This window comes from Lithobates pipiens, unplaced genomic scaffold (assembly GCF_037356315.1).
Source record: "Lithobates pipiens isolate NorthernLeopardFrog02 unplaced genomic scaffold, aLitPip1_a1.2 Scaffold_23, whole genome shotgun sequence".
Taxonomy (NCBI): domain Eukaryota; kingdom Metazoa; phylum Chordata; class Amphibia; order Anura; family Ranidae; genus Lithobates; species Lithobates pipiens.
In genome coordinates, this window is record NW_027507785.1 from 113,101,687 (window position 1) to 113,117,237 (window position 15,551).

At 42.0% G+C, this 15,551-nt stretch overlaps 2 protein-coding genes across 2 annotated transcripts in view; one reads left to right on the forward strand and one right to left on the reverse strand.

Annotated features, from left to right (window-relative positions):
• The window catches only part of NT5DC2 (5'-nucleotidase domain containing 2), a 216,158-nt gene that overhangs the window by 129,103 nt on the left and 71,504 nt on the right, over positions 1–15,551 (forward strand). The window lies entirely within an intron of this gene.
• STAB1 (stabilin 1) overlaps positions 1–15,551 on the reverse strand; it is a 394,908-nt gene that overhangs the window by 10,701 nt on the left and 368,656 nt on the right. Inside the window, exons 59-63 of the mRNA XM_077452219.1 lie at positions 13,299–13,492; positions 7,693–7,837; positions 6,252–6,385; positions 4,052–4,217; positions 2,600–2,706 (exon numbers count right to left, since the gene is read on the reverse strand). Of these exons, the coding sequence (XP_077308345.1) occupies positions 2,600–2,706; positions 4,052–4,217; positions 6,252–6,385; positions 7,693–7,837; positions 13,299–13,492 (746 nt within the window). The remainder of the gene's footprint in view (positions 1–2,599; positions 2,707–4,051; positions 4,218–6,251; positions 6,386–7,692; positions 7,838–13,298; positions 13,493–15,551) is intronic.

The following is a 15,551-nucleotide window of genomic DNA, read 5'->3' on the forward strand; positions in this document are numbered from 1 at the left end:
ACAGCACAGAAATTCTAAAAACAATTGGCCTAAAGGAATCCTCTACTAAAACAATCACGGAGGATGCCATTCCTGACTTCTCATTAAGCATATGCTAGTAGCTGACTGGCATGCTGACCCATTGATTTCAATATTCTGATCTGAGTCACCAATTCAAAACTCTGAGAAATTCAGACATTTCTCTGACTTTAGCTGCATTGCCCATTATGGATTAGCGAATAAGAAAGCACTGAGGATCAACACAACAAACAAGGCAATCTACATATTTCTCTCATGAAAGATTTACATTTGTATACTGGTCTTTTGATAACTTATATACATGGTTGAATATGTATTTAGCATTATGAAAAAAAATTTCAATTCAATACAAAAACAAAATATACAATCCAATGCCAAATTTTTCCAGTATATAATACAACGAGGAACCATAGGCTTCACTAGTATCCTAGTGTAGCCCAACCCCTGTAGGAGCCGCTTAAGCATGTTTGGTTCTGTACTCTGCCTCTTAACCCAAAGAACAGTCTCAGCCCTGTCTGGCACACCTGGCAATAGTGTAAGTGCAAGGACCTGCACATACACTACATATACAGAGCATCAGTGTGTGTGCCTATATGGCACCATCAACTTCAGGCCCTTGGAAGAAGAATGGATCTTTGGCTAGCCACTTTAGTTGGTGCACTTAAATTGCTTAACAAAGTGTAATTGTGGTATGCTGACAGTATCCAGATAGCAAGGCGGACACTGTGACTGCTTAACAGGGAGTCAATGAGACGCAGGTTCTGGCAAGTGTGGGCAAAGTACATTAACTCTGCAGTGTCCTTGTTTCCTGCAGATGAAAAAGTGCTTTCTCACCAATCTTGCAGTCAAGACCCAAACGAACATCCTGGAACAGACAGGCACTTCTGGTAACCTGAGTGGCCACCTACTGGAACGCTTCACTCTGTTGGTGCAGGTGCATCTGGATATGCACCTGGGATGCCCTCTCAGGCTGGATGCCCCTGACCGGCCGTGTATGGCTGAAAAGAAACAGTGGACTGACCCGGGAGGCAACACCTCTCGCCTAGGTCCAATATCTTCTCCTGCCTTGTGGTAACTAACTTCTCAGCAGACAAGATGGTGTCCTTGATTCTTTCCTTGCCAGAGAATTCTGGGGTGTGTAGTGCTGTCCACATACAAGGCTATGGGGCCATTTTTATGGGGACTACATGTCCAAGAATGCTTTGCTCATGATGGTGGTTGGTTCCCTCCCCCCGCCAATGAGGATGCAGGGCAAGGAGCTGAACAAATGGAGTTCAGTGTCAGTGAGGAGAGGGAGGGGGCAGAAATCACCTGCAGGGGCTGACATGGCACTCTCTCCCTTCAGTGAAAGCCTCAGTCAGCTTGGCATGGCCGTGGGAGATGTGGGGCTCGGTCAGCTTGGCATGGCCGTGGGAGATGTGGGGCATTAGTATACAGGGAGGCTATAAATTGATGTTGCAACATTTTGGGATATTTTAAATGTGAAAAGAACCATTTATAAAGAACCTGTGATGAATATAACTTGCCTTGGAAGAGGATCAATAGAAAGGAAAGAAGAAGAAAACAAAAAGGTGTGAGAAAAGAGAAATACATTTGTAAAAATGTAACAGGTGATATCTTATTTGAAGGGTAACTCCACTTTGGGGGGGAAAAAACAGAGCAAATAAAAAATAAATAATAGTAATACAGCATATATGATTACTACACATGCCATTTTGTAAACTATTATTATTAAAAATGCTCTTTTCAATTTGCATCTTCTGTAATTCTCTTGGCATGGAGACATTCTGGATACCCTTGGTGTACAGAAAGCTCCCAGCGATGTAAATGCACGTGCTACACATAGTGTGTGTGCATGCCCAGAGTCGTAATTGGTGCCAGACAGCATATTTAAGAGATGCTGTAACTTAGTGGCAATGCAGACTAGATTTTCCTCCTCTATTAAGGCTTTCAGGGGATGTGGAATATAAAGAAATATTTCACCACAAGCTAGTATTTTAGCTTTGGGTAAAGATAGTGAGTTGTATCTTTGACTATCTCCTTACATTATTGGAGACCTCCTCCAATATTATCTCTGTTCCTTGCTTTACTGTGTTTAGTCCAATGCACGCTTATTCTTCCCATTGCTTTGCAATTTCTGTGCATCACAACAATGTAGTAGGAGTAAAAAAAAAAAGAAGCATTGAGACGTTATAGTACGCAGGCGTCTGTGTGGTGTGCGCTCCAAGAAGCATACAAATCCAGTGAATGAATTATAACCAGCATCTACACTACATTTCAGGTTCTAATTTTAGTAGAACAGATGGAGGATCTGGTGCTTTGAAGTGAACAGCACAAACGCACTTGATGCCACTCATTACAAGGGCACTTGTAAGTATGCCTTGGCACTTTATTTCCGTATAACAGCATTATCTATAACAGCCAGGAAAGAGATTGTGTACTCACTGAAACTGCAGGTTGACACATGATCACAAACCATGATGGGACCATTTCTTTGTCGACACCAGGTTTAGGCACAGTAACATATATTAATAATAATTCATGTCTTTAGACACAATTGCATAACAGAAAGAAAACTCACTGAAAAGAATGTGGATGCTTTAGAATAGGCCTCTAAAACTTCCAGCAGGTTTCCATTGCAGAAGCTGCCATCACCCACATATCCATCAGGACAATCACATTCTGCATCTGGAAAACAAAAATACATTTATGGATTCTGAGATCATTTCAACTTAAATGTCTCTATTATAGTTAATCAATTTATACTTTTTGTACAGCCTATCAAGGACATTTTAATTTAAGGCCATGATTATTAACTTATTATTTTTCCAATAATGGGGACAGAAGAATCCACATCAGATGTTCCATATTTGGCTTACTTTACATGCAGTATAATTTAAAGCAGTCAACTTCAACTTCCATGTAAGTAGTAAGTACATTCCATGAGAGAGTAATGTTCAAAAGTTCACTTCTGAGACTACCTACTGTATTTTTGAGCAGTGTCAAGGGTGACAACGCTGCTCCATATATACACCACAGTGTGTTAGCAATGTCACCCAGGACAGGAAGTGTGTTAGTGGTAGGATCACTAGGTCAACAAGGTAAGTGAAAAAAAAATGGCCTTAAAAGGGAAAACTCTATATATATATATATTGGTAAGCCACACATTCTTGAGCTAGAATAGCAATAGGTGTACTGTAGGGTATAGGATCTACGTCCTGGGTAATAATATTCAAAGTTTCTTCATTAATGTAGACAACATAGTGTGGAAGCCCTGAGTCCCTTCTATTCAATTCTAACAAAACATACTAGTTAGGGTTTTACTCTAAATGGGCAGCACAGTGGTTAGCACTTCCATGTGGCAGTACTAGGCCCCTTGGGTCAAATCCCAACCACAGCACAACCTGCCTGGAGTTTGCATGCTCTCCTTTTGCCTGTGTGGGTTTCCTCCAGGTACGGCAGTTTCCTCCCACGCCCCAAAGGTATGATGGTAGTTTATTTGGCTCCTGGCTAAATTGGCCCTAGTGTGTGTACATATGAATATGATTTAGGAACCTTAGATTGTAAGCTCCTTGATGGCATTGATTGATGCTAATGTACAATATATATGTAAAGCATTGAGTAAATGGTCGGTGCTATATAAGTACCTGTAATAAACAAATGGAGCATAATAGGCTTTGGAGTAGCAAAAGGAAAAAGGATCATGTGTGCAGTTTCTAGTCTCCTACCAAAACCATGTAGCAGAAAAATCCACTCAATTTGTATTTAGTCAAGGGGCCTCTCAAAATATTCAATTGTTGGTAGAACAAAAGAACATTGTTAAATCAGATTGCAACATATATTGCCAGGTTAACCCATCAAAAAAAAGAGAAAACAGATTAAAGAAAAACATGTCTGTAACAAGATGTATTATTATACAGCAGGTGTGGATTACGGCAGCAAAGGTTATGTTCCTGCAGACCCCATTCTGGCCCTGCAGCTAGTAGATGAATATTTAAAGGGTCTCAGCATCCTATGCTATAAGTATACAAACCTTTGGAACGATAACAGTAGACATCCCACGTCTTGTTGAGGTTTGTTTGCTGTTTGTAGTCTACAATTCCAACATGATTTGAACCACAGCTTAAACTGGGATACACTGTGGGATAACCTGCAGTTCTATTTAACAGCCATCCAACCATGCAGCGGTGATAGCCCAACTATTTTCAATCAAACATAAAAAGAGATGAAAAAAAGAACTTGAAATTAATTATGGAAAAGGCATAGTTACACATTTATTTTTATTTTTTTTAATCATTTATTAATTTTCCATAAACAAAACATAAAACCGTGGACATGTCCGTCCATAACACTGTCCTCAAACAGTCTATCTAACAGAGACCATCTAACTACAACATCCCTTCCTTCCCCTCCCCCCCCACCCCACCCCAACCAGTCACATCTCGTTATGGGAGCCGTCCCAACCTATTATATTCGGAGTCACATGTTTCCAAATCCATCACCCAGCGCCTCATGCATCGCGGATACCCCCAAAGTGCCTCAGTTGGTACGATTCAAAAGTAGGACAACGTGTTTCAATCAAAAACTCAGTGACTTGTACCTTCGAGACCCCTCACCCCAGCGTATCCCTGGAGTTACACGGCATAGTTACACATTGAACCACAAAAGAAAAGTTGCAACATGAGAACCTTAAACTAGCAGCTGGTCAAGAGAAAGACCAATGAAAATGTTATCAAGTTCGATCTTATTTACTTCAACAAGCAAAGAAAAGTCTTCCAGATCCCACAGGGCAACCAGACGCTCCATGGTTTAATCTTCTATATTCCGATTTTCTGTAAATAATCTACCTGAAATCAGTTGCTGGGAAAAACGATAACACATTTTCCCCGCTCTCACAGAGCACAAACTTTTATGTATGTCAAGGTTAAATAATTTTTCACCCAGTCGTGTACGGTATGTATGATACATATCTGGTCAGCACCATATTAGTGCTTTATTCCACTGATGACTCAGGATGAAAAAAGTCACGTCTATGTCTGGCAAGGAAAATATGAACAATCTCAGAGCAGTAACTAAAAGTTACAGGCCCTGGTGTTATGACCCCTTTATATCTCATCAAGTAACCTTCCCCTGTCCAGTTCAGTGCTTATGTTTAAAGATATATTTTAACAAAAACTTGCAAGCTGCATCACATGCTGACTTCCATTATTTTGCAAGGACCTCAATGAGAAGATCTTCCAACTAAAATTCCCATTTTCATCTAACACACCAAATAATGATTTGTTGGTCCACTAATGGATTCTCCTATATTCTCCATACCAAGTGGTCCCATGCAAATCTGGGAAGCAGATGCTGGAATCTTAAAAGCCCAAGAGACACCAACAGCACTGAAGAAATGGGCTGTGATAGAAAAAGAAGAAGGAACTCTATAAAGGAGTAGGCCCCGGCAATAAGTTGCCTGATCTACTTAGCAATGGTGGAGAAGGAAGCTTGCATTAAGATACATTTGAGACAACATGGCAAAATTTAATACAATAGTTAATAACTCCCGAATCCTATGCCTACAAAACCACATTGTGCGCTATACAATGCTGGGCCTATTTAGGGCCCAGGTTTTGCCTGTCATAGTGGACATACTTCAGAAGAGCTCTTCAGGGTCTGGGAACCATAGACATGCACCATAGCCGTGGACCTTTATGAGCACCCTACAACTAACTCCACGCAATGCACTATATGCCAAGGTGAGTGCCTAATGCAGGATCCAGTGCCCAAAACAAACATTACACGATGACTGCCCAAAGTGGGGACTGAGTACAGTCCCCAAAGTACACACAGAGTAACCAATGTGGAAACTGTTAGGTAGCCATTGGCAGTAAGCAATTAGATCTTAATAGAAACTTAGGAGGAAAAAAAAATATTGGTAAGAAAATAAAAATACTTCTCCTGAGCAGAGCATGTCAATCACCTAAGGACACTAGCAAAAAAAATGGGGTCTCAAGGAGTGGGCAGGGTTATATGGGGGTGCTCCAGAGTCAGTTTTAGCAAGTTGCTATTGTCCAATCACCCAAAGGTAGTTTTCATATAACCCATGGTCTATGAATACAAGTCATGTGTCCTGTACTGTACGATTATTCATTTTCACAACTAAAACATTTAAATGACTGTATCCCACCTTCAATGTCTCCTTGTTTTTTGTGAAAAGGTCAACATATTTTTTATCAAAAATCATATACCTGTTGGGCAGCAGACAGCTGCTGGAAAGTGGCAATGCTTGCTCCCTCTGAATCGCATGCACTGACTGCATCTTCATATGTGAATTGATATTTGCCTTTAGGAGACTGCAAATGAAAAACTCCGGCAGTTTTTTCTGAAAAAAAGAAATGGCCATAGATGTAACATAGCACTTACAATATCTTAAAACCCCATTTAAACCTTCGCCAGAAACTAAAATAGTTCTAATTGGGGGATTAATAACACTTACTGAGCAAATCTTTTGTTTTGCTATGACTGCCAAACGATCTTTTGTAAAGTCTGTGGCTGGTTAGAAAAGTGCAGATGGGACTCTCTGTGTGAGAGCAGCGACCCCAGCCAGGGTTCAACGTACACCCGCTATAAACAAGGCCAAGGATAAATCCAAGGAAAAAACCAAGCTTAAATTGCAGACCAGCCTGCAGACAACCAAGTAAACCTGTCTAACAGTATGCATTAAAAGCAGGGGTTTAGTCTGCACACATTTGCAAATGCATACGTGCATGTTGTGTTTTATGGTCAGGCAACGCTCTGACACCTTTGCAGCCATTGTACTATATGCTGGGTGTTTAGTGTGCCCCTGTACCTTTAAGAATGGGTGTACTCCCCTTCAGTCCACCTGCTCTCACCTATCCATCAGAATGCATGTACCTCCACTGTGGGTACACTTATAAGTTAGTGTTAGGTACCACAGATACTGGGGTGCCTTGACGAGGCTCTGTGGCTTACGCATGCATTTGCAAATGTGTGCGGGCTAAACCCCTGCTTTTAACGCATACTGTTAGACAGGTTTACTTGGTCGTCTGCGGGCTGGTTGGTAAGTTAAGCTTGTTTTTTTCCTTGGATTTATCCTGTTAGACTTCCAGTGCTTCTTACTATGATAGCCAGCTATAGATGGGGGCAAGTGGCGTACCCTTTTTGTTTCAACATGCACCCCCCTGACTCACAGTTAAAGCTAAGCAATCAGCAGGGAGCACGAGTTTGCTGGTATTAAAGTTACTGGAACAGAATAACAGCCAGGCAACTAGTATTTTTTAAAAGAGGAGTCTCCAGCAGCCTGCATATTCTCTCTCTGCATGATTTGGTGAGGCCACTATGGGCTCAGAGAGAGAAGGGTACATCAAAGTGGGGGAACCATTGGTTTGCATTTTGCACAGGCTCATATATGGGAAAAATATATATTTAAGAATACCAGTAATTACATGATTTAGGTATTGTGCAGAACATGTATCTGAGAATCAAAATGAATGGCACCCATTGATTCAGATGAAGTTCCAAGTACCGTATTCATGTTTGTCTGTAGTGTACTGTATTAGTGATAAATAATTATTTTATTGAGTTTTTTTTTTAGGGACAATAAAGTCATAATTGCAAAGCCAAATTCTGGAGTAAATTTACTGAATAGAAATTCCACATTCCCAGTACCTTCATAGTGGAGATCGGTGCAGCTTGCCAGTGGGTCACAGCCTCCATTTTCTTGCAGGCATCGGTTAATAGGTGGATTTAATTTTTCAAGGCACTGGACACCATTGCCCACATAACCATCGTGACATTCACATCTCCGAGTATTCTGAAAGAGAAATAGGTTACATAGATGAACAGATGAACTAAATTTCTGACCAGCCTGAAGACTTTAGAAAAGGTGAGCATTAAAACAAACAAAAAAAACATGATATACTGCCAGAGGGGGGCACAAGCGGAATTCATTTGGAGTTAGGCTTTAACCACTTATATAGTGGGCATTTCACCCCCTTCCTGCCCAGACAAATTTTCAGCTTTCAGCACTGTTACACTTTGAATGACAATTGCGTGGTCATGCAACACTGTACCCATATGAAATTTTGATAATTTTTTTCCCCACAAATAGAGCTTTCTTTTGGTGGTATTTGATCACCTCTGCATTTTTTATTTTTTGCGCTATAAACCAAAAAAGAGCGACAATTTTGAAAAAAAAAAACACACTTTCTGCTATAATAAATATCCCATTAAAAAAAATAAAAAAATGTTTTTTTCCCTGATTTTAGGCCGATATATTCTTCTACATATTTTTGTTAAAAAAAAAAATCGCAATAAGCATATATTGATTGGTTTGCGCAAAAGTAATAGAGCCTACAATTTTTTTTTTACTAGTAATGGCGGCAATCTGCGATTTTTATCGTGACTGCAATATTGCGGTGGACACTTCAGGCACTTTTGACACTATTTTGGGACTGTTCACATTTATACAGTGATCAGTGCTATGAAAAATGCACTGATTACTGTGTAAATGTGACTGGCAGGGAAGGGGTTAACACTAGGGGGTGATTGAGGGGTTAAATGTGTATACTAGGGAGTGATTCTAACTGTAGGGGGAGGGGACTCACAAGGAGAGGAGACCCCTTTACACACACAGATCCACGGTCCTGCTGTGTTCACGCGCATCGGGTGCCTAGTGATGTGGAGGGTGCGCTCCCCCTAGAGGCTCAGGAAGAAAAGACGTCATAAGACGGTGGTCCGGAGGGACAAAGGGTTCTTGCCGCCGTCATATGACTATGCACGGTAGGGAAGTGGTTAAAGATTTTATCAAAGTGGTTCTAAAGCTGGACAATTTTCACCTTAATGCATTCCCTGCATTAAGTTAAAAAAAAGTCCCGGTATCTGTATCACCCCCTCACCTCCCCTGTATATTTACCTGAGCCTGATCTCAATCGAGCGCTGTGCCATCTGCACAGGAGCAGACCACAGCGCCAGCAGGGGACCCAAGAAGAGGTTAATGGCCAGTGCAATACACTTACACGAAGCAGGTAAGTATAACATTTGTATTATTTTAATAAAAAAAAAAATACGTTTTACAATCACTTTAAGTTAAAACCTGCCTGTGCAAATTACTTAGAGATACAAGCCTCTCCTATCATATCGGACGGGCAATGAATGTGGTAACTCCGCTTTGACCTCAGACAGTATATAGTAGAGATCTATTCATTGTTCATATACTGTATATGAGGTCCAATTACTGACTGCGATATGTTCCAGAAATAACTGTTTGCTCTTTGTTTTCTTTTGTAAGTGTTTTTATTAATATGTGCAGCCCACTATTAGGGATATTTGGTATATACTGGAAAATATTGGTGAAAGGTAGGGATAATTTGACATGGTGTAATTTGAAATCATGCCTCTTGATTATTTCAACTTTTGGAAGACTTTGAGCAACATTTCTAGACTACAGAATGGGTGGATGACCCATTTGGAGACGGGGCATGCCAGAACTTGTCATGCCAGGGATTGTCGAGCATGTAATGAACCCTCACAATTGCTGTGGAGTGTAAGAAGAACCACATCACACTTAACATTACAAAAACATACATTTTTAATTTAGCAACACTAATTTATAAAGTTGTAAATTTATAATGAGGGGGTGTACTGTATGAATGCAGATCTATACGATCCATGAATACAATATATTGTCAAAAGTATTGGGACACCTGACAGAGAGAGAGAGACACACACACAATCTTTAAGTCTTAGTCTGTAGTGTTCAATAATGAGTTGGCCCACCCTCTGCAGCTATAACAGCTTTAACTCTTCTGGGAAGGCTGTCCACAAAGTTTAGGAGGGTGTCTATGGGAATGTTTGACCATTCTGCCTAAAGCGCATTTGTGAGGTCAGGCACTGATGTGGACGAGAAGGCCTGGCTCACAGGCTGCTCTCCAATTCATTCTAAAGGGGTTCTACTAGGTTGAGGTCAGGACTCCGTGCAAGCCAGTCAAGTTCCTCCACCCCAAACTCGCTCATCCATGTCTTTATGGACCTTGCTTTGTGCATTGGTCCAAATCATTTGGTGGATGGAGGGGAGACTATGGTGTTGGGTTGAATTTTCAGGGGTTGGGCTTAAACTCTTAGTTCCAGTGAAAGGAAATCTTAAAGCATCAGCCTTCCTAGGAGAGTTGAAGCTGTTATAGCTGCAAAGGGTGGGCTGACCCAATACTGAACGCTGTATCCTGGCCTAAGCCGACAAGGCCCAGGCCTAGGGCAGCACTTTGCAGGGGGGGCAGTGCGGACAGAGTCCCTGCCGGCTTGCACTACACTGTTAGTGTAGCACCAGTCTTATGGGGCGGACTGGGCTGAGAGGCAGATTAGCCTAGCACCCCCATAAAGCGGCCGCACTGCTTCCGGTATGCGGGCGGCCAGAATTCCGCAACTGTGGGGGGGCGCTGCTTCTAATTTTGACTGTCCTATCATCCTGGACCACAAATCTTCCTCATTGTGCTATATGTTTTCTGCTGCACCATTGGCATGGTTATATCTTCTTAGCCCTCTCCATAAAATTATCAGAAATGTGTGCTTAAGGTAGAACTATAGGCAACACTTTTTTTTTTTTCATTTTGGATAGAATAAGGAAGGGTTATAGCCCCGTCAGTTTATTTTTTACCATCCCTGTCCCATTGCAGAGATTTCCCTTCACTTCTTGCCCCATAGCCACACATGAAGTGAGAGGAAATCTATGCAAATGAAGGGAATCCATTACCCCCCCCCCCCCCCCCTGGCCCCCAGAACTAATGTCCCCACTCGAAAATTTCAGGGCGGGTCTTAAACAACAAGGGGTGTGGCCTTGACAGGAAGGGGTGGGTCATGTTTAAATTAGGGGGTGCATGAGTTTAGTCAGGCTTAGGGCAGCACAAAACCTAAATACACTACTGCTCTATGGACTAAGTGTGGGATGCCATTACTTTTGATAATATAGTGTATATGCATATAAGAATCTATCCAGGTTTCCTTCTAATGATTCTTTCTATTTTAAAGTATTTTGAATGTTATTAATAACATAATAATGCTAAAATTCGTAGGACTGCTGACATTGAGTACTGTATTTACTGTGAACAGGCATTTGGCTGCAATGTAGTTATCAACATGGTTACTTATTTTCTGAGTTAGCAAATTCATGAAGCTGTAAGGTGGATTAGTCCTCAGACATAGTCTGGCTGAAAAGACACAAGTCCATTTAGTTCAACCAATAAAAGGAAAAAAAATAAAATAAATTATATATATATATATTCTCCTATACCCTCAGTTTATCCAGAGGAAGGCAAAAAAAAAAAGCATGATTCAATTTGCTCCAGCAGTGGAAAAAAATCCTTCCTGATCCCTCAAGAGGCAATTGCATATTCCCTGGATCAACTTTACCTATACATTTTAGTATCCAGTTATGTTATGTACATTTAGGGAAGAATCCAGGCCTTTCTTGAAACAATCTACTAAGCTGGACAGAACCAGCTCTTGGGATACTCTATCTTCACATTTTCCTGTGAAGAAGCATTTTCCTCTAGATGCCCCCTTGTCCTCTGTGATGACCTTAAAGTGAATAACTCACCACTAAGTTCACCTTATGTATTTATTCATGTTGATCATATCCCCACACAACCACCTCTTCTCCAGAGAGAATAAATTCAGTTCCTCTAATATTTCCTCATAGCTGAGCTCCTCTATGTCTCTTATCAGTTTGGTTGCTCTTCTCTGCACTTTCTCCAGTTCCCCGATATTCTTTTTATGAACTGGTGCCCAAAACTGAATTGCATATTCCAGGTGAGGTCTTACTAATGATTTGTACAGGGGCAAAATGATCTCTCTCTCTCTCTCTGCGGTCCATGCCTCTCCCTTAACCACTTGCCGCCCGCCCTATAGGCAATTGACGGTGGCAAAGTGGTTTCATAATCCTGATCGCGGCGATCGTTGTTGCGGGGTGTCAGTCTGACACCCGGCAACTACGATCTCGGTAAAGAGTCTCCGACTGAGACTCTTTACCACGTGATCAGCCGTGTCCAATCACGGCTGATCACAGTGTAAATAGGAAGAGCCGGTGATCGGCTTTTCCTCACTCGCATCTGTCAGACGCGAGTAGAGGAGAGCCGATCGGCTGCTCCTCTGACAGGGGGGGTCTGTGCTGATCGATTATCAGCACAGCCCCCCTGAGGATGCCCACACTGGACCACCAGGGACGCCACCAGACCACCAGGGATGCCCAGCAAAAGGTAATCCTCCCTAGACCACCAGGGATGCCAGTCAGCACAATGGATGCCAATCAGTGCCCATAATGGATGCCAATCAGTGCCCACAATGGGCATTACTGATTGGCATGCATTATTGTTTGGCACTGATTGGCATCCATTAGTACAGTATAACACCAATGCCGCCTATGAGTGCCCACCTGTGCCCCCTATCAGTGCCCACCTGTGCCACCTATCAGTGCCCACCCATGCCCATCTGTGCCGCCTATCCATGCCCATCTGTGCCGCCCATCCATGCCAATCCGTGCCAGCTATCAGTGGCAATTTGTGCCACCTATCAGTGTCCATCCGTGACGCCCATCAGTGCCGCCTATCAGTGTCCATCAATGCCCCCTCATCAGTGCCACTTCATTGGTGCCACATCATTGGTGCCCATCAGTGCCGCCTTATCAGTGCCCATCAGTGTAGCCCCATCAGTGCCCATCAGTGAAGGCGAAAACGTACTTATTTACAAAGTTTTGAAACAAACAAAAAAAACATTTTTTTTTTCAAAATTTTCGGTATTTTTTTATTTGTAGCGCAAAAAAATAAAAACCGTAGAGGTGATCGAATACCACCAAAAGAAAGCTCTACTTGTGGTAAAAAAATGATAAAAATTTCATTTGGGTACAGTGTAGCATGACCGCGCAATTGTCATTCAAAGTGCGACAGCGCTGAAAGCTCAAAATTGGTCTGGGCAGGAAGGTGTTTAAGTGCCCGGTATTGAAGTGGTTAATACAAGAAAGGATTTTGCTTGCTTTGGAAACTGCAGCTTGGCATTACATGCTATTATTTGATCTGCCAGAACCCCCAGATCCTTCCCCACCACTCCCCTAGCTGTTCTTCCCCTACTATGTATGATGCATCCATGCATCTACCAACAACTGGGTGAACTGGCTATTTAAGAATAAGCAGTCAGTCATGTAAAAAGTGTACATCATGTGTACTTAAGGCAACAGCATATCCTTGCATAAATAACTACAGTATATGGATATGTAGCTGTGCACTTACCGGACCAGTGTAAATACATGTTGCATGTTCACTACAGCCTCCGTTTTCCCCATTTGCACAAGGATTGATTGGGGTGCACACATTACCATCGCCTTCATAGCCAGGAAAACATGTACATAAAACTTTTGTCCCAACCATAGAGCACTGAGCATTGAGACTACACCCGCCATTGTACATCTTGCATTGGTCAATAACTGAAAAGTGAAGGAACACAGTGATTACTAAATTGAGTAATAGTGAACTGATGCAAGAGCATTTTATATCTATCTTCAAGGAAACAGAACAGCATCATATCAGCTAGATGATACATTTAACAGAAAATTTCAACAGTCAACAATAGCAAAAACCTTAGGCCCCTTTCACACGGAGCGGATCAGTAATGATCCGCCCTGTGATGATCCGCTCGCTCTCCTCTATGGGGATCGGATGAGCACGGACCGTCTGTCCGTGTTCATCCGATCCGCTCTGCAGACGGATAGAAAAATAGGATTTTCCTCAGTCTGCAGAATCGGACAATAGCGGAGGCAGACGATAGCGGGTGTCTGCGGATGTTCATCCGCAGACACCCGCTATCCCATAGGGATGCATGTATGTCCGTATTTCATCCGCAAACGGATGGATGAAATACGGACATACTGTCCGTATGTGTGAAAGGGGCCTTAAGCTTAGTAATTCGAACTGTTTTAAGTGGAAGTCCAGACCATGTTAAATGTCTTTTTAACATGACAGAGTAGGAAATATTACAATTTATATGTAATATAACTAATATACTGTATATAGAAAAATAAGACATCAGTTTAAAAATGTATAAGAAAATGTATAAAGTTTACAAAAAATTATATAAAATCAAAACCAATTATAATCCACCCATGGGAGGTTAAGGCAGGTTTCCTTAACCCCACCAGCAGAACACATTCAACTTTAGTTTGTTCTCCTGACACTGTTTGATCTTTGGGTGCAGAAAGAAACACTGGGTACTTCTAGGTACAGGTCGCATGTGAACCAACCCAGTTCAGTGCATGTACATCCAGCATTGACACGGAGCAGAGGAAGAACATAGAACTGTGTTATGGCCTGGGGCTTACACAGGACTTTCTCTCTTATGCCGCGTACACACAATCAGACTATCCGGCGGACTTAGTCTGGCGGAAGAATCGCCGTAAAGTCCGCCGGACTGTCCGAACGAGCAGACCTGCCCACACACGTGACTTGTCCGGCGGACTATGTCCGTCTTCAGTGGCCTTCTCGCCGGACTCCTCCGCTATCTTCTGCTCTTTTGCTAGCTCTTTTACTAGCGGAGGAGCCTGGCTTTCTTCTTCGTCGCCACCCTCTTCTTCCGACTTCGGGGGACTTTTCCACCAGATTGTTTGATCGTGTGTACGCGGCATTACTGAACAGAGCCAAAGGAAGTGGTGTATGATCAGCTACAGAGGGTGGCAGTTTAGCAAGCCTATTGTTAAGTCTAGGATCATCACAGTGGGTGGAGTGGGGAGCGGTTGCAAGCTTGTTGGTCTGGAATCTATGGGGGTTCAAGTCTGTATACTAATATCTTTGGGTAGAAGGCGTTTTTTTTTAAACATTCTTTTTTTAGTTGAGAGTTTCATCAGAAAAGGAAAAAGTAGTAGTCACATAAAATACCAAAAGATTCCAAACAATCTATGAAAATGCACAAGGCAGACTGCATGCCATAATCCAAGCATGTACAACGCAATGACAGACCATACAGTAAGTAATAGCTGTATACTTTGGTATATGATGTTCAGTGAAACTATGTAAAGTTTTAACATTTTCTAAGCGGGGGAAAAGCCATAAGCAAAGGGTATGGGAATAAGGTCTGGGAATGAATGGAGGGAGGTGGGGGTGAGGGCTTCAATCTGAGAAACAGGTCAATAGGAAAAGAAAAGGGTGGAGGGGAATGGGAACTAGACTAGATCTAAATGCATTATTCTGGATGAGCATTTCAGTTCCTCACTATATTTCCATTTATTAAAGTGGTTGTAAACCCTCACATATACCCAGTGAAGTGAACAGCCTCAAATGATACACAGAGATCAAAAAAATCCTCTTAAATAGGTTTTACATGTTTATCTGCAATCTTCTCTTCCCTTTACCCCCTTCAAAAGGACAGACAAGTGTTAAAATCTTTCTTCATCTGTGAGGAACAGAGATGCTGCAGTTACAGTGTGTGAGAGCTGATTGGAGGAAAGGAACACACCCCCTCCACACAGCAGAAGAAGAACTATATTCTGAAAA